A 20,205-nucleotide genomic window follows, 5' to 3' on the forward strand; every position below is an offset into this window, starting at 1 on the left:
GGGCAGAGTCCCCTGAAGAGGATGGACATTCTCACGCGGACACACAGACCCCTGTCATGTCCCCAACACCAGATCCACCCAAAACATCCTCACCAGCGGTGCCTGCTGGGTCACTGGGGGTAATGCGTAGATCGCAGCGCTCTCACAAACCTCCTGACAGACTGAATCTTTGATTGGATAGTTTTTTGTTGTTGTTTGATTGAATGTTGAATTTGCCAAGTTTTTTAGGTGTTTTGTATTGGTAACTTATTGCTAATGATACCACTTTTTTTATTTCCCAGTTCTTCTATATTTGGGGAATGTTGGATTTTAAAGGGGGAAGAAGTGTTGTAATGTGAGTATTATTAAAGGCCAGTTAATACTAATCGGAAGCTGTTGGTAACAAGAGGCTGGCTCCGGGGTCAGCGGGTTTTTTAAATTTCCGGTGTGCTTTGTATGTAGTTCCACCACCCATGCCGCACGAGGTACCTGAAAGCCTCTGTACTGTAAATATCATTTGCCGTCCCAGATAAAGATGTTCTTTTGGCCATAAAATTGTCGCGTGGTCCTTTTGTAAAGTAGAAGTTACCACAGCAATGGGGTTGTGTTAATGGCTTGCATCAAACCAGACGTTGTGACTTGAATTCAAACTGGCAGACCAGGCTGCTGTTGTCACTTAACATATCAAAATGGTCACAATTGATCATTACAGTTGCAATCAATAGCTGATCTATTGTGTACTCAGCTGGCATAGCACTAATCTTGGGCATATGGCTTCAGAGGTTTTTAAAATAGCTGTGTCAATTACAGCACTTTGTCCCAGCAGGGGCAAACATGCAGAGATGACTCCCACTGTAGATGTGTAATTCAAAGGAAGTGTTGTCAACCCAAAATACTGAGGTAAACAATGTCATTGTAACTATTAAAATTGTATTGTATCACCTACAATACAAGCTTTGATCATTAGGGTATAAAGTGTGATGTACTGTTGAGTTTATGAGATGCTAATATGAGTGCCTCCACAAGATTTCCTGTTTGTTGTGCTGAATGAAACATAGAGAACATAGAACCATAGAAAATCTACAGCACAATACAGGCCCCTTGGCCCACAATGCTGTCCTGAACATGTACTTTAGAAATTACTTAGGGTTACCCATAGCCCTCTATTTTTCCACACTCCTTGTACCTATCCAGGAGTTTCTTCAAAGACCCTATTGTATCTGCCTCCACCACTGTCGCTGGCAGCCCATTCTACACACTCACCACTCTCTGCATAAAAAAAACTTACCCCTGACATCTCCTCTGTACCTACTTCCAAGCACCTTAAAACTGTGCCCTCTTGTGTTAGCCATTTCAGTCCTGGGAAAAAGCCTCTGACTATCCACACGAAGACTTGAAGACTATGAAGACTTGTATATCCCAGGCTTGCTTACAGTCACAACAGCCACAAAACAACAAATTTTGTGCCATATCAGCGATAATAAGTCTGAGTCCTCACAATTTATCTTTAAAATTTTCCACAAAGAAATGATCAAGAACTCAGAATCTTATTTTACTCCTTTTTTGTTATAATCCAGTTACTTTGATACCTACATTACCTGATTTTTGGATGGTCAATCCTCACAGGTTTCCTATGGAGTGTGTGTCTGGTCCTTTGAAACAGGAGTCTTTGCCATTTCTTATACAGCCAAACAATATACTTTTTCCAACAAATCTATTTCATACATTTTGTTACACTTTATGTTTTGTATATATACTTAATATATCCTCATTCATTCTTTTAATCAATGTTGAAAATCTGTTTTGCCTCTACCTGGACAAATCCCTTCATGCTGGACATTTGGTTAGTAAAGGTGTTAGCACCATTGTTCAGTTCAACACCATTGACTCCACAGTTTGCCTCTTGCCCATTTGTTCCAATGACAGTTCCTTGCTTAGGCAATATACTACACTTGTCTTGGCAACTTGGATTTTAACAAAAGGAATCTGTTAAAACAATTTGGAGCAATTGGGCTACGCAGTGGTATACTGCTTAGCACAGCAATTTGCAGCAGCCAGCTGTAAGATGGGGTTTGATTCTTGCTGCTGTCTGTAAAGAGTTTGTATGTTCTCCCTGTGACTGTGTGTGCACCGGTTTCCCCCCACATTCCAACGATGTACTGGTTAAGGTTGGCAAGTTGAGGGTATGCAGTGTTGGCATGGAAGAGTGGCAACATGTGTGGGCGCCTCTAGCACATCCTCAGACTGTGTTGGTCATTGACATAAACGACACATTTCACTTTGTTTTCATAAACAAGTGACAAATAAAATAACAAAGAAATATACACAAATTTCTGGAGCAACTGAGCAGGCCAAGCACCTATAGAAAACAGTAAACAGTTGACATTTTGGGCTGAGACTGTTCATCAGGACTGGAAAAAAGAGATGAGAAGTCAAAGTAAGAAGGTGGGGGGGAGGGGAGAAAGAAGTAGGAGGTAGTGGGTGATAGGTGAAACTGGGGGGGAGTGCATTGGTGAAAGGGATAAATGGCTGGAGAAGGACAGATAAAGGGCTGATAGAAGAGGACAGAAGACCGTGGAAGAAAGAAAAGGGAGAGAAGCACCAGAGGTAGGTGATGGGCAGGTAAGGAAATATGGTGAGAGAGGGAAATGAAGAGGAGGGGGTGTCAGTACTGGAAGTTCGAGAATTCAGTGATCATGCTATCAGGTTGGAGGCTAATGTAAGGTGTTGCTCCTTCAGCCTGTAGTTAAGAAGGCATACAGTGCATTGGCCTTCATCAACCGTGTGATTGAGTTTAAGAGCTGAGAGGTAACACTACAGTGATATAGGACCCTGGTCAGACCCCATTTGAAATATTGTGCTCCGTTCTGGTCACCTCACTACAGGAAGGATGTGTAAACTATAGAGGGTGCAGAGGAGATTTACAAGGATGTTGCCTTATGAGAATAGGTTGAGTGAATTTGGCTTTTTCTCCTTGGAACGGCGGAGGATGAGAGGTGACCTGATAGAGGTGTACAAGATGATGAGGGACATTGATCGTGTGGATAGTCCCAGGGCTGAAATGGCTAGCACAAGAAGGGCAAACACAAGGAAATCTGCAGATGCTGGAAATTCAAACAACACACACAAAATGCTGGTGGAACTTATTGTTAAGGGATACAGCCACCAGGGCACTACCCACTACCTGATGTACTCCCCTCCCTCTCCTGATGATCACCCACTTAGCTATCCCAAATTTGGTCTCTAAAGAGCTACAATTCAAATCCTACTTTCAAATCTCTTACTGTCTTTCCTTTCAGTTAGTCCTGACGAAGGGTCTCGGCCTGAAATGTCGACAGTGCTTCTCCTTATAAATGCTGCCTGGCCTGCTGTGTTCCACCAGCATTTTGTGTGTGTAGCATGAGAAGGCACAGTTTTAAGGTGCTTGGAAGTAGGTACAGAGGAGATGTCAGGGCTATTTTTTTTACAGAGTGGTGAGTGTGTGGAATGGGCTGTTGGCGACAGTGGTGAAGGCAGATACAATAGGGTCTTTTAAGAGACTCCTGGATAGGTACATGGAGCTTAGTAAAATAGAGGGCTATGGGTAACCCTAGGTAATTTTTAAAGTAAGTACATGTTTGACACAGCATTGTGGGCTGAAGGGCCTGTATTGTGCTGTAGGTTTTCTATGTTTCTAACCTGAGTGTAGCCTCATCTTGGCAGTAAAGGCGGCAGAATGGGAAGTAGAATTGAAATCGGTGGCCACCAGGAGATACCGCTTTTTCTGACAGATGGAATGTAGGTGCTTATCTCCCAATCTATGTGAGTCTCACTGATATACAGAAAGCCACACCAGGTGTACCAGGTACAGTAGATGACCCCAATGGACTCATAAAGGAGCTGCCTGTGGACTATAGGAAGAATGGAAACAGGCTAACCCCTATAGATGTCAATAAATCTGAGGTTGAGAGGGTGAACAGCTTTAAGTTCCTTGGCATAAATATCACTGAGGATCTCTTGTGGTCTGTACGTACTGGCTGTGTGGTGAAAAAGGCACAACAGCGCCTCTTTCATCTCAGATGGTTGAAGTTTGGTATGGCCCCCCCAGATTCTAAGAACTTCCTGTAGGGGCACGATTGAGAGCATCCTGACTGGCTGCATCACTACCTGGTATGGGAACTGTACTTCCCTCAATTGCAAGACTCTGCAGAGAGTGGTGCGGACAGCCCAGTACATCCGTAGATGTGAACTTCCCACTATTCAGGACCTCTGCTATGAAAGGAATGTTCAAAGTAAATTTATTATCAAAGTATGTATATATCACAGTATACTATCTTAAGATTCACTTTCTTGCAGGCATTCACTGTTGATACAAAGAATATGATAGAATTAATGAAAGCTACAAAGCAACAAAGACGAAGAACCAATGTGAGAAAATGAATGTGAATGTATGATAATGTATTGGGCCATATTATCTAAGTAAGGAGTTATCAGGATTCACTTGAAGGAAGAGAAGTGAAAGAGGTTTAGAAAGGAAATTCAAGCATTTCAGCAGTTCATTTGTTCTTATTGTAAAATGTGTATTTTATAATCTGCAAAGGTCTGTTGGCATGAAGATGGTAAAATACAATTTACACACCCAATGGCTGAAAGATATCCCACTCATTAGCCACCTCCTGTAATTAACTTTTGACTTTAGGCTTCCTGTTTTCTCCTTCATGCATTTCATTAGCTGCAGAGAAAATCTGTAAACGAGATAAATATTGCTAGATATGGAGATATTTAGCAATCCAGGCCACATTTATGGAGGGAAAGCAATGCTGAATCAACAACTACTCCTCAGACCCAGAAAAGTGAGAAAACAAATGTTTCAATTTGCAAGCAGGGTTTGGAGGAAAGGAAGAAGGGAATACATGTAATTGGGTAGACCAGATTGTTCAGGTGACTCAAAAGCTGTGGATACCACTGAGGAGTGGCAATGATTGCTTATCAACTAAAGCTGATCTGTTTGGGCAAGTTTTCAGTGGAGTAAGGGTAATGGCAGTACAGAAAGACAACAGTCTGGGAACAATGAGCAACAAAACATGGCGGCATCTGGAAATCTAAAGTGAAAAATGCTGGAAAAACTCAACAGATCAGTTTGCATTCGGGGGGTGGGGGTGGGGTGGGTGGGAAGCAGTCCACGTGGATAACTTCAAGTCCAAGTTGCTTTTATTGCCATTTCAACCATAACTGCTGATACAGTATACTGTAAAAACGAAACAACTTTCCTCCAGGACCATGGTGCTACCTGAAACAACACAAAACTACATTAGACTTCACACCTACGCGGAACTACATAAAGTGCACAAAACAGTGCAAGGCAGTAGAATAATTATTAAACAAGACAATAGGCACAGTAAAGAGAAAATTACAATATAATAATAAATGATGTAAATGTAAACAATGTTTCACATCAGACTGGCCAGTAAGGGCTGGTTATCTGAATAGATGAATTTCATGTGGAGACCTAAGGTTTAAATGTGCTTAGAGGATGAAACGCTTTTAGATTACACTGTTTCCTAGCTTTCTCCCCTCTACTCGATGGCCTAATTCTGCTTTGATGTTTCATGTTCTTGTCTCAACTTGAAACTTTGATTATTTATTTCCCTCCACAGGCAAAACACAGAACAGTACAGCAGAGGAATAGACCTTCCATCACATAATGCCTGTGCCGAACACAATGACAAACAGACAGACAAACTTTATTGATCCCAAGGGAAATTGGGTTTCGTTACAGCCGCACCAATGAAGAATAGTGTAGAAATATAGCAATATAAAACCATAAGTAATTAAATAATAATAAGTTAATCGTGCGAAGTGGAAATAAGTCCAGGACCAGACTACTGGCTCAGGGTATCTGACTCTCCGAGGGAGGAGTTGTAAAGTTAAAGTAAATCTCTTCTGACTGTATCAACCATATCCCTCCAGGCACCTACCACACTCAGTGTAAAATAAACCATTCTCTGCACATCTCATTTGAGCTTTCCTCCCCTCACACTAAATATGTTCTCTAGCTTTTGACAGTTCTGTTTTGGGATAACAATTCTGATTGCCTACCAGTGTCTCTCATAAACTTCTATCAGGTATCCTCTCAGCTTCTAATGCTTCATTGAAAACAATCCAAGTTTGGTCCAAGTCTATCCTGAAAGGTCATACTCTCCAATCCTGGCAGTATTTAATACTGGAAGACCTCACTTCCCCTGTAAATAGGGTGACCATAATTGCACTTAAGTGCAGCATAAGCAAAATTGAATATAGCTGCAGCGTGACTTCTATGTGTTGAGCACTTTTTCACTACATCTTGTATCAAACAACAATTAACTCAGTGGATGGATCATAAGCACTTTTATTTTACTTGCACCAAGGGAAGACTAGCACTACACAAGAACTGGTGATGGGTTTGACAAAAAGGCAGCATAGTCACTTCTTTAAACACACTTTCAGCTACTCTGAGTCAGTTCAAGGATAGTGTGCATTCTGTTCATCTGCTTAATCAGTGTACTTGGCATTTTTCCAGTAACTGAATCCGCTTAGCTTTCTGCAGTTTGACAAGGAGTCAATTCCAGTGGCATGTTATACAAACACTATTAGCAAAGCACTTTGGTACAATACAGGTTCCATTTTGTTACAGACAAAAATGCCATTTTGTTATTAGAAACATAGAAAACCTACAGCACAATACAGGCCCTTTGGCCCACAAAGTTGTGCTGAACATGTCCCTACCTCAGAAGTTACTAGGCTTACCTATAGCCCTCTATTCTACTAAACTCGCATGTACCTATCTAAAAGCCTCTTAAAAGCGTCCACCACTGTTGCCGGCAGCCCATTCCAAGCACTCACCACTCTGAGTAAAAAAACTTACCCCTGACATCTCCTCCATACCTACTCCCCAGCACCTTAAACCTGTGTCTTCTTGTGGCAACCATTTCAGCCCTGGGAAAAAACCTCTGACTATCCACATGATCAATGCCTCTCATCATCTTGTACACCTCTATCAGGTCACCGCTCACCCTCCTTTGCTCCAAGGAGAAAAGGCTGAGTTCACTTAACCTATTCTCATAAGGCATGCTCCCCAATCCAGGCAATATCCTTGTAAATCTCCTCTGCACCCTTTCTGTGGCTTCCATATCCTTCCTGTAGTGAGGCGACCAGAACTGAGCACAGTACTCCAAGTGGGGTCTGACCAGGGTCCTATATAGCTGCAACATTACCTCTCAACTCTTAAATTCAATTCCACAATTGATGAAGGCCAATGCACCATACGCCTTCTTAACCACAGAGTCAACCTGCGCAGCTGCTTTGAGCATCCTATGGACTTGTACTCCAAGAACCCTCTGATCCTCCACACTGCCAAGGGTCTTACCATTAATACTATATTCTGCCATCATAATTGACCTACCAAAATGAAACACTTCACACTTATCTGGGTTGAACTCCATCTTCCACTTCTCAGTTTTGCATCCTATCAATGTCCTGCTGTAACCTCGGACAGCCCCCCACGCTATCCACAACACCTCTAACCTTTGTGTCATTAGCAAACTTACTAACCCATCCCTCCATTTCCTCGTCCAGGTCATTTATAAAAATCACTAAGAGTAAGGGTCCCAGAACAGATCCCTGAGGCACACCACTGGTGACCGACCTTCATGCAGAATATGACCCATCTACAACCACTCTTTGCTTGCTGTGGGCAAGCCAGTTCTGGATCCACAAGGCAATGTCCCCTTGGATCCCATGCCTCTTTACTTTCTCAATAAGCCTGGCATGGGGTACCTTATCAAATGCCTTGCTGAAATCCATATACACTACACCTACTGCTCTGCCTTCATCAATGTATTTAGTCACATCCTCAAAAAGTTCAATCAGGCTCGTAAGGCACAACCTGCCCTTGACAAAGCCATGCTGACTACTCCTAATTATATTATACCACTCCAAATGTTCATTAACCCTGCCTCTCAGGATCTTCTCCATCAATTTACCAACCACTGAGGTAAGACTCACTGGTCTATAATTTCGTGGGCTATCTCTACTCTCTTTCTTGAATAAAGGAACAACATCCGCAATCCTCTGGAACCTCTCCCGTCCCCATTGCTGATGCAAAGATCATCGCCAGAGGCTCAGCAATCTCCTCCCTCGCCTCCCACAGTAGCCTGGGGTACATTTTGTCCGGTCCCGGTGACTTATGCAACTTGATGCTTTCCAAAAGCTCCAGCACATCCTCTTTCTTAATATCTACAAGCTCAAGCTTTTCAGTCTGCTGCAAGTCATCACTGCAATCACTAAGATCCTTTTCCATGGTGAATACTGAAGTAGAGTATTCGTTAAGTACCTCTGCTATTTCCTAATTATAGGTACGTTTCCATACATGCCATCTTGTCCACTTGGTGGCCACTTTCCTGACATGCTAAGTTCATCTAGCAGTTTGTTTTTCTTGTAATGTGCTATATTGGCTTGTTCTAAAAGCCCAAAGAGAGATAGGACAGAATGGGTTGGAGAGTTAAAGATCAACTGGAAACTTGGCCATCGCTGTTCACTGATTGGAGGTATATTTGCAAAATGAAGGGCAATCTATAGTTGTAGGTGCAAAATCAATTCATGCTCTTTGCAGAATTCTAGAACTAATTAGGTCAAGCGCATTATTTGTCTGAGACCATTAAGTTCCCTCCTAAAGCAAGCAGCTTCTTTGCACAGCTTCATTCAACTCTGTTGTTCTGAGTATGAGCTTAACAGCCTTTGACTCTCTAGTGTTCTTCACCATTTAAAAAAAATAAAAGAGCAAGAAAGAAAGTGATTCTCTGAAATGATAATACATCAAAGCTTACAAAAAAGCAATATTTAACTAAGTATTCAGATGTTTGTTGGAAAATTATCAGGATGTGGGGATTTCCATTCTGAAGGTAGTCATCTGTTGCAGTCTAGGATTAATCAGATAGGCATGCAGAACACATGATGTCATTTTTGAGGTTCTTGGAAACTTTGGCTTGCAATTAAATACCAACTTCGGTAATAGGGCCACAGTGTGAATCAGCTACACATCCACTACAGTATTAATGAGAAATTTAGGTAGTAGGAAGGATATATTTAACATTTAGCATATCACTGAGATGTCCCATTGCTTTTCCAGTCTACATGTAGATGAATGATACTAATGGAGGAATCTGCTAGTTATTCACTACTCAGTTAGATGTTAGAGATTATGATAGTCAAGTCCTGATGAAGGGTCTTGGCCCAAAATGTTAACTGTTTATTCCTCTCCTTTGAAGCTGCCCGACTTGCTGAGTTCCTCCAGCATTTTATGTTCATTACTTTGGATTTCCAGCATTTTCAGAATCTCTTTTGTTTATAAAACAACATCTGGTGCATTTTGTTGACTCCTTCCTACTATATTTCAGCTGAGTGAGAGGAAATTAAAAATTTGAGCAGTACCACCTCCTTTATCATACACCATATATTAATAGTTAGTAATCCTTAGCTTGAGAAGTCATATCTTTTTAAAAGATACCTTTATTTGTTACATGTCCATTGAAATATCAAAGCATACTGTGAAATGCATCATTTGTGTCAAAGACTAACACTGTTTGATGATGTGTTGGGAGCAGTTCACAAGTTTTGTCATGCTTCTGGCGCCAACATTGCATACCCACTGCTGACTAACCCTAACCTGTATCTTTTGAATGTGGGAGGAACAGGCGCACCCAGGAGATACCCATACAGTCACAGGGAGAATGTATAAACTCCTTACAGACAGCAGCAGGAATTGAACTCCAATCGCCGGCACCGTAAAGTAAATGCACTAATTGCTACGCTACAGCGCAGACTGTTCTTGACAGCGTGCATACGGACGGCAGCTCGCGACATTGAGCAGTAATTGCTCTGATGATACAGTGTCAAATTCAGACATTGCCTCATTTGGTCTGTGATGAAGTGTGCTCAGGAGATAACTGTGAGAGTGATTTCACACTAATGAAATAAAGGAGCATCCTTAAACTAATTGCAGAGTTATGTTTTCCTCTCCTACTATTTTGTTAGTCATTTTGACATTTTTAGTGCTTAACTTGTTACTCTGCAGTATTCTATCTATTTAGAAATACAACACAGTAACAGGCCCAACAAGCCTGTGCTGCCCAATTACACCCATGTGACCAATTAACCTACTGGAACACATGTGTTTTTGGAATGTGGGAGAAATCTAGAGCACCTGGAGAAAAACCACGCAGTCATGAAAAGAATGTGCGAACTCCTTATAGACATCAGTGGGAATTGTACCTGGGTCATCTAATCACTACACTACCATGCTGCCCAATACTTGTAATAAAATGAAACAATTTGTTTTTCCTCCTTTGTGTTGTAAAGTAGCACTTACTATTGTGCTCCGTGTTAATGTTTAACAAAGGTCCTCAATCTTCTATTTTCATGCTGGCAACACACAAAATGCTGGAGGAACTCAGCAGGCCAGGCAGCATCAATGGGAAAAAAAGCACAGTCGATGTTTTGGGCTGAAACCCTTTGGCAGGACTGGAGAAAAAAAAGCTGAGTAGTAGATTTGAAAGTTGGGAGGATGGGAGAGAGAAACGCCAGGCGATAGGTGAAACTTGGGGGGGGGGGGGGAGGGATGAAGCAAAGAGCTAGGAAGTTGATTGGTGAAAGAGGATAGAAGGCCATGGAAGAAAAAAGGGGAGGTGGGGAAGAGGAGCACCAGCGTGAGACAGTGTGCAGACAAGGACATAACATGAGAGAGGGAAAAGGGAATGGGATATGGTGAAGGGGGTGGGGGAGAGGCATTACTGGAAGTTTGAAAAATCGATGTTTGTGCTATCAGGTTGGATGCTACCCAATTGTGTCATTTCTCCAACCTAAGTGTGGCCTCGTCACAACAATAGAGGATGGACATATGGATGGACATATCAGAATGGGAAGTGGAATAAAATTGGGTGGCCCACTGGGAGATCCTGCTTGTTCTGGCAGACGAAGTGTAGATGCTCGGCGAAGTAGTCTCCCAATCTACGTCAGGTCTAACTGATATACAGGAGGCCACATCGGGAGCACCGAATATAGTATATGACCCCAACACTTCACCTGGAAGAACTGTTTGGGACAATGAAAGGTATTGAGGGAGGTGTAGGGGCAGGTGTAGCACTTGTTCCGCTTGCCAGAAGGGAGATCAGTGGGGAGGGATGAATGGACAAGGGAGTCACATAGGAAACAATCCCTGCAGAAAGCAGAATGTCGACTGTTTATTTCCATCCGTAGATGCTGGCTGGCCTGCTGAGGTCTTCCAGCACATTGTATTGCTCTAGACACAGCATCTGCAGTTCCTATCAATTTTCAGACTTGAGTTAATTATGCCTTTTGATGATATTTCAGGGCACTGACATACAGTATGTTTTGGTTATAAATAGCCTGAGTAATTTTGTACAGATAGTTACTTTTGACTTTAAAGTAATGTTTTATTTACATAGATCCATTAACATTTATTATTCATATTGCATGGCACACTTTCACCATGTTTACATGTCCTGTTGAAGACTCTCAGCCCAAAATGTTGAGTGTTTATTCCCCTTTATAGATGCTGCCTGGCCTGCTGAGTTTCTCTAGCATTTTGTGTGTGTTGCTTTGGATCTCCAGCATCTGCAGATTCTCTTGTGTTATATGTGTTTGTTCTGGTTTCCTGTCTGTTCATGGACTCTGCCTTGATTTTAATGTAATAAACATATTTAACATAAGAAAATAATGGTTTGAGTTGGGGAAATTGTATATGCAAGAAATTACAGCACTATATCTTAATGAGAAAAGGAATGAATTTCTGTTTCATGTATCTTACTGTTAAATTTATTATACCAAGGTCTGTATTTGTGATTGTTTTTAAAGCAAGTGTATGCACAGCTGTTTAAGAATGCCCTGTTTTCACTGGTCTGAAAATGTATTCTTAACCTGTTCAGGTGCTGGTTTTGAGCAGAGCTAAAACACAGGACCAAGCTGAAATCAAACCTCCAAAGCAAATTATAGGCACACATTATGGCATCAGTGTCAGGTTAATAGTGAGAGGAGATTCTTTTAGGACTGCTAAATAAATAACAAACTGAAGTCAAGAGCAATACACAATAAATGCTGGAGGAACTCACTAGGTCAAGCAGCATCTATGGAGGAAATAAACTGTCGACGTTTTGGGCTGAGACCTTTCTTCAGGACTGGAAAGGAAGGAGGAAGATGTCAGAATAAGAAAAGAGATGGGGGAGGGAAAGCTGGATAAGCTGGAAGGTGATTGGTGAAGTTAGCTGGGTGGGCAGCAGGGATGAATTAAGAAGCTGGGAGGTGATAGGTGGAAAAGATGAGGGGCTGGAGAAGAAGGAATCTGATGGGAGAGGAGAATAGACCATGAGAGAAAGGGAAGGAGGAGGGGCATCAAGGGGAGGTGCTAGGCGGGTGAGAAGTAGTAAGGAACAGGAATGGGGAATTGAAGAAGAGGGAAGGTAGAAGGTGAAAATAATTACTGGCAATGGAGAAATCTGTGTTCATGCCATCAGTTTGGAGACGACCTAGACGGAGTATGAAGTGTTGCTCCTCCAACCTGAGAGTAGCTAGAAGAGGCGGCTATGGACTGACATGTCAGAATCGGAATGGGGATAGGAATTAAAATGGCTAGCCATGGGGAAATACCGCTTTTGGAGAATGGAGTGGAGGTGCTCGACAAAGCGGTCCCCCAATCTATGTAGAGGAGGTCTCATAGGGAGTCCTAGATACGGTAGATGGCCCCAGCGAGTGCTACCTCACCTGGAAGGACTTTTTGGGGTCCTGAATGGAGGCCTTGGGGTGGGGGGAGGTGAATTGGCAGGTGTACAGATGAACAGCTGAATTTTAAGTTAGGCGTTTGCCATGTTTCCACTCAAGGAAATGTTTTCCAATGCACAATAGAAATGAGTTCTTGCATAGTGAGTGTGTGTTAACAGGTCTCTCTTTGTTATCATCCATTAAGGCATTATTCCGGACAAATTGGCAGTTGTCTCTTGGATACTGCAGATTCATTTTGAATTATTCATCATACCAGGAAAACTCTGATGTCCGTGTTTTTAGCTCTCGAAGAAATAAAATAAGAAATGGGAGCCTATCTGATTTATGCAGTTGTGACCAATGTAAAAGTCACACAAGCTGACCTGAAAGATAACTGCAGTGGCAAATTAGCATCTATTTTTGTCTTGAGCAAACTTAACAATGGAGATTCCCCTCCTTCTTTCCATCCTTCCTAACCCATTGTAGGCGGGTAAGGGTTGTTATGGGCAGAGCTACAACCAGGCTTGTGTATATATAAAAAAAATCTCAGAGCAATGCTGGCTCAATAGGTGAAACAGCCTCTGATAGTTGTGGACATTATATGAAATTATAATGTGAAAGAGGACTAAAAGCATAGAAGATTGCAACACAATGTGGGTCCTTTGGTCCACGATGTTATGCTGACATTTTAACTTGCTTCAGGATCAACCTGACCCTTTCTTCCTACATAACCCTCCATTTTTTCCTATTACCATGTACCTATCTAAGAGTTTCATACATGTCCCTAAATCTTAAATGCCCTTTTACAACTATCCCTGGCAGGGCATCCCATGCACCCATCACTCTCTGTAAGAAAAAAACCTATTCTGATCCCCCCCCATATTTTCCTCCAATCATTTAAAAATTATGCTACCTCATATTAGCTATTTCCTCTCTGGGAGAAAGTCTCTGGCTGCCACTCATCATCACGTATGTCGCTATCAGATCACCTTTCATCTTCCTCCATTTCAAAGAGTAAAATCCTATCTAACTCGACCTTTTCTCCTAAGAAATTGTTTCTAGTCCAGGCAGCATAACTCTTGAAATCTGACCTTTTTTGTAAATCAATTTGCAGTGCTTAAAACTTGTGCTGTTACATTCAGCAAGACCATTCAGGGAGAAAAATCTTGAATTTTATATTGCAAAAGTGGCTTTTTTACATCTTGTTCTCTGAAGCAAATATTTCCAACTCCCCTAAATTATAAAGCTGGGGTTATTTCCTTCCTACCCATCCTCAAAAAAAAAACCCCATCATGCATCACATTATCAGCTTTATCCTGGCATGATTTAATGTCAAGAGTTTCGGAACTATACTTGCAGAGGAAGTCTTTATCAGAGTTATGGTGAAAGAACAGAGGCATGGGTTTATTAGAATGACCTTTGAAGATACAGTAAATGAACTGATTCCTGTGCTACTTGATTCTATAATATTTTGTCTTTTTCTTTACCTTGGTTTCTGTGTTCCTGTTAAGAACATTGCTATAACCATGCCCTAAGATATAGCAGAATTGGTCTAATCAACTGATTGAGTCTGTTCCTCTCAATGCCATTTTTCTGCTTTCTCCGCATAACCTTTCATGCCAAGATTAACTAAGAACTTATCAACTTTCTCCTTAAATGGGCCCAGTGACCTGGCCTCCACAGCCACCAATTCTACAGACTGACCATCCTCTGGCTAAATAAATTACTCCTCATCTCTGTTCTAAAGGGATGGTTCTCTATTTTGAGGCTGTACTCCGTGTTTCTTGACCCCCCTCCACCCCAATCCTCTTCACATCCACTCTATCTCGGCCAACCTTTATTATGCCATGGACACCCTACCACTAACTGGGGGTCCTTGGACCCCAGATTGGGAACCCCTGATTTAAGCCTTTCAACATTTGGTAGTTTTTGATTTGATTCTCCCTCCCCCACCCCCGCTTCTATGGGACTGTAGTTTCTAGTATAGTTTGGTTTGTGAAAGCATTGTTAAGAGAAGCTCGCCCCTGCCTCTCAATCAGAAGATTTCAGGTTTTCTTTTGATTCCAGATACGTGTACATAAAGGTCTCTGGGCTGATTCCAGAGCAGGAGAAAGTGACATTGAGATGAGATGCTGAACTATTTGCATTCTGAGATGATCAAAAATGATCCTTAATTTATCCAGTCTAAAAGAATAGTGAAATTATTTTCACTTCACTCGACTAAATGCATCCACTCAACATGAAAGTATCTGATTAGTAGTTCATTATCGCATTGTTATTTATGAGAACGAACAACAGAATGGACCAGGTGAATGGTGTCTTCTCAAAATGAGTACTGTCCGTTTGCCTCCATGGACGCCGCTTGACTGGCAGATATCCTCCAGCAGATTGTTATTTGCTCCAAGTTCTAGTATCTGTTGTCTTTTGTGTTGCTTGTGAGAGTTTCTTAGAACACAGTAAGAACTGTCAGTCACCTTATGTACAGATACTCCTGTGCCCAGCTTCAATTTATGGACATAAAATCAACTTGTATACAGTAAACTATCTTATGTATTTATATTTATTGTGTTCTTATTGTTTTTATTTTTGTATTGCATTGGATATGGGGTAACAATTATTTTGTTTTCCTTTACAGTTGTGTACTGGAATGACATTAAACAATCTTGAATCTTGAATATGCAATTAAAAGGTGAGTTAGAGTGTTCTGATTATGGTAATATTAATGTAAGCTGTTCGATGCCATAATCAGATTATTCAGCTGTTAAATAGTTAAATTTTAACTTGGCATACATTTTCTGCTTCAGTGCCATTAGATCTTCAGCATTCCATGTTTTTGGAAACAGTCTTAAAGAAAACGAATTTTTTTTTACAATTCTAGTCTGCCTTTGGTTCAGTTCAATTGAATAAATTTTGCAATCAGTTGTTAAGAGTTGTCAGCTGATCTTCCATGCAGGTTATGGTGAAGTAATCATAAGAGTCTTAATGAACATTTTTGTGCTGTATGAGGTCAATAAAATACATTACGTGCAATGTGGTATTTTCCTCTTTTTAAAAACAGATATCTACATAAATTTGGGAAATTGGTGAGTGATGTTTGGAAATGGGAATACAGAATATCTGAAGTTGCTGGGAATGAAGTTCAGTGCTACAGGAAATGTTCCCTGGTGTGTGAATGTCAGTAATCTGCATATAGATTTTTGAAGTGGGATGTTCCCTCCTGCGATCATCTTTGACAGAGCTCTGAAGAGCCACAAATTTCACATTAGTTGCCACTTTAAAAACCAAGCCATGATCAGTCAGTACTCTCAAATTTCTGGCCTGGCTTTCTCACCCCACCAAATTTTCTTACAAAGTAAGAATCAGGATTATTTTTTGTTGCGTCATAATATTGCGCACCTTTAAATTATGTCTTGATGTAATACTATACAGAAATTTATCAATGGAATTAACTATATTTTTATTGGACAAAGTAATCTTGAGGGTGTGTATATATTTTTGTAACTTTGTGCTGTCACAGTGTGCCCTTCCACAGAAAGTTTCTTCAATTCATGTTTGATGTTAGTGGGTTGGTGGTGTACTGAAGCTCTCAATATTGGACTTGAGGGGGACAAATATCCTTTTGGGAAGGTTCACTAGAGCTATTTGGGAGAGTTTAAACTAATTTAGATGAGGGATTGGATCGGAGAATGTGGTAGTTGTTTCACAAACAGAAGTAGTGTTGTTACGTTCCCCAGTAACCGGGTGGTTTTCCAGCAAAGATAGATGGATCCACCGAAGCCTGATGCTACTATTTTCAAACGTTTTTATTTATAAAGGGGCACAAACGTATGGTTAATACAAAACATTCAGATCGTATACGTCGTCACAACTCAATCTAAAGCACAGGTATAGTAATAATCAATCAGAAATAAGCTCTACAGTTGTCTAGGGGTAATGTAGATATATATTGTTTACTGGATATTTAAAAGTCTTTTTGCGGTCACTGCAGTTCCACCAGCCGCCGTCGGTTGTGGTGTCGCGTTGGTGCACTTTTGTTAGAAAGAGAGAGAGAGAGAGATGTCATTAAACAGCTTCACCTGCCCGGGTCCCTTCGGAGCACCGCCGTGGAATCAGAAGAGCAGGCTTCCCGGTTGTTAGTTAAAAGCGATTGTCCGTGATTTCATTCACAGACTCCCGATCCAGAGTCTAACGCACGTGGCTTCCTTCAGAATGGCGTCCCGCTCCGACGGGAAGCACTATCGTGTCTTCCTTGTGTCTCTCCTTGGTGCGTCTGGCGCCCTGCCTCGGCAGCCCACCTTTTATCTGGACTGGCAGGGTTGTAGATGTCCATCAGGGTAGGGGGGCGAGGCAATCCTTCCCCCATCACCCATCTCACATTGCCCTGAGATTTTGCATGTAGGCCAATTCCTTATCCCACAAAGGTGTCTCCCAAGACAATGGCTATGTCCGAGGCTTTTGTCTTGTTGAGCGACCAGCCCACTTTGCCCGAGGGCTTTACACGTGGTTTTCATGAGACAATAGTCAAAGAGTCGCTTTATTCTGCTTCCCTGGGGAACGTGGTCTTCAGCATGTCTCCCTCTCTCTCTTGGGTCATTTGACCCCCCCTTGACTAGGGCTCTTGCGAATCTCACAAAGGAGGGGGCTGGGATCATAACAGTGTGTAGTGAGACTGCTAGCAAGAACACGCTGATGATAGGGCAACATGTAGTCAGCGGGATGAGTTGCAGTGTAAAAGTGGGGTAAAATTGAAAACATTGATGAATACAGGACTGAAATTGTGGTGTGTTGTGGGCATCACTGAGATGTGGCTGAAAGAAAATCATAGTTGGGAGCTATCCATCCAAGGATACAAATTGATTTGAAAGAACAGAGAGGTAGGCAGATTGGGGTGGCTCTGTTGGTAAACAATAAAATCAAATCCTTAGAGGTGACATAGGATCAGAAGGTGTAGAATTCTTATTGGTGGAGCTAAGAAACTGCAAGGGTAAAAAGACCCTGCTGAGACTTGCATACATCCTCTGAGCAGTAGCCAGGATATGGGCTACAAATTATATGTGAGATAGAAAAGGCTTCTCAAAACAGCAATGTTACAATAGTCATGGGGGTTTTCAATATAGAGGTAGATCGGGACAATTGGATTGGTGCTGAATCCCAAGAGGGGGAATTGGTAGAATACCTATGAGATGGTATTTTAGAGCAGCTTGTGATTGAGCCCACTAGGGGATCAGCAATGCTGGATTGGGTATTGTGCAGTGAACCGGAATTGATTGGAGAGCTTAAAGTAAAGGAAGCCTCAAGACAGAGTGATCATAATATGATTGAATTCACCCTGAAATTTGAGGAGGAGAAGCTAAAGTCGGATGTGTCAGTATTACAGTAGAGTAAAGGGAGTACAGAGACATGAGGGAGGAACTGGCCAATGGTGATTGGAAGGGGACACTAGCAGGGATGACGGCAGAGCAGCATGGCTAGAATTTCTGGGAGCAATTCAGAAGACACAGGATAGATATATCCCAAAGAACTAGTATCTTAAAAGCAGGATGATGCAACTGTTGACAAGGGAAGTCAAAGCCAACAAAAAAGCCAAAAAGAAGGCATATAATAGACCAAAAATTGGATTGGGAAGCTTTTAAAAAAACAAGGCAAATACAAAAAGTCATAGAGAAGTACAGCACAGAAATAGGTTCTTCAGCCCACCTAGTCCATACCTACTCCCATTGATCTGCACTGGTAGGTGAGGACAAGGGGAACCCTATCCCGAGTGGGGTGAGGGCAGATGTGCGGGAAATGGGAGAGATGCGTTTGAGAGCAGAGTTGATGGTGGAAGAAGGGAAGCCCCTTTGTTTAAGCCCCTTGTCCTCGCCTACCACCCCACCAGCCTCCAGGTCCAACGTATAATTCTCCGTAACTTCCGCCACCTCCAACGGGATCTCACTACCAAGCACATCTTTCCCTCCCCCCCCCCTCTGCTTTCCGCAGGGATCTCTCCCTACGCGACTCCCTTGTCCACTTGTCCCCCCCATCCCTTCCCACCAATCTCCCTCCTGGCACTTATCCTTGTAAGCTTAACAAGTGCTACACCTGTCCTTACACTTCCTCCCTCACCACCATTCAGGGCCCCAGACAGTCCTTCCAGGTGAAGCGACACTTCACCTATGAGTCGGCTGGTGTGGTATACTGCGTCCGGTGCTCCCAGTGTGGCCTTTTATATATTGGTGAGACCCAACGCAGAGTGGAAGACCGTTTCGCTGAATACCTACGCTCGGTCCGCCAGAGAAAGCAGGATCTCCCAGTGGCCACGCATTTTAATTCCACATCCCATTCCCATTCTGATATGGGAATATTTAGGTATGTGAAGAGAAAGAAGATAGTTAAGAACAATGTTGGGCCCTTGAAGAATGAATTGGGTGAAATTGTTATGGGAAACAGAGAAATGGCAGAAGAATTTAATGAGTACTTTAGATCTGTTTTCACTAAGGAAGACACAAGCAATCTCCCAGATGTATGGATGGGCCAAGGACATAGGGTAATGAAACAGACTGACATTCGGAAGGAAACAGTGATGAGAAGACTGATGGGACTGAAGGCTGACAAATCCCCAGGTCCAGATGGTCTGCATCCTAGGGTACTAAAGGAGGTGGCCCTGGAAATTGCGGATGTATTGGTAATCATTTTCCAATGTTCCTTAGATTCAGGATCAGTTCCTGAGGATTGGAGAATGGCTAATGTTATCCCACTTTTTAAGAAAGGAGGGAGGGAGAAAACAGAGAACTATCGACCTGTCAGCCTGACATCGGTGGTGGGAAAGATGCTAGAGTCCATTATTAAGGATGAAATAGTGGCATATCTAGATAGCAGTGATAGGATTGGGCCGAGCCAGCATGGATTTACCAAGGGTAAATCATGCTTGACTAATCTGTTGGAGTTTATCGAGGATGTAACCAGGAAGTTAGATGGGGGAGATCCAGTGGATGTAGTGTACCTCGATTTTCAGAAGGCATTTGATGGTCCCACATAGAAGATTGGTGGGTAAAATCAAAGCTCAGGGCATCGGGGGGAAGGCATTGACATGGATAGAAAACTGGTTGGCAGATTGAAAGCAAAGGGTAGCGGTGAATAGGTGTTTCTCGGAATGGCAGGTGGTGACTAGTGGGGTGCCACAGGGCTCGGTATTGGGACCACAGCTGTTTACCATTTACGTTAACGATTTGGATGAAGGCATAGAAAATAACATCAGCAAATTTGCTGATGATACTAAGCTGGGTGGCAGTGTGACATGTGATGAGGATGTTAGGAGAATTCAGGGTGACTTGGATAGGCTGGGTGAGTGGGCAGATACTTGGCAGATGGTGTTTAATGTGAATAAGTGTGAGGTTATCCACTTTGGGAGTAAGAACAGGAAGGCAGATTATTATCTGAACGGTATAGAGTTGGGTA

At 42.2% G+C, this 20,205-nt stretch overlaps 1 protein-coding gene across 3 annotated transcripts in view; it reads left to right on the forward strand.

Moving 5' to 3' along the window:
• lifra (LIF receptor subunit alpha a) overlaps positions 1 to 20,205 on the forward strand; it is a 198,688-nt gene that overhangs the window by 83,251 nt on the left and 95,232 nt on the right. For 2 of the 3 annotated variants that reach the window (XM_073047970.1, XM_073047971.1), the window contains exon 2: positions 15,404 to 15,457. The exons of the other annotated variant lie outside the window; for it this stretch is intronic. In XM_073047970.1, the coding sequence (XP_072904071.1) occupies positions 15,445 to 15,457 (13 nt within the window). In that variant the 5' untranslated portion in view covers positions 15,404 to 15,444. The remainder of the gene's footprint in view (positions 1 to 15,403; positions 15,458 to 20,205) is intronic. 3 annotated transcript variants of the gene reach the window in all.

This window comes from Hemitrygon akajei, chromosome 6 (assembly GCF_048418815.1).
Source record: "Hemitrygon akajei chromosome 6, sHemAka1.3, whole genome shotgun sequence".
In the NCBI taxonomy this organism is placed as follows: Eukaryota; Metazoa; Chordata; class Chondrichthyes; order Myliobatiformes; family Dasyatidae; genus Hemitrygon; species Hemitrygon akajei.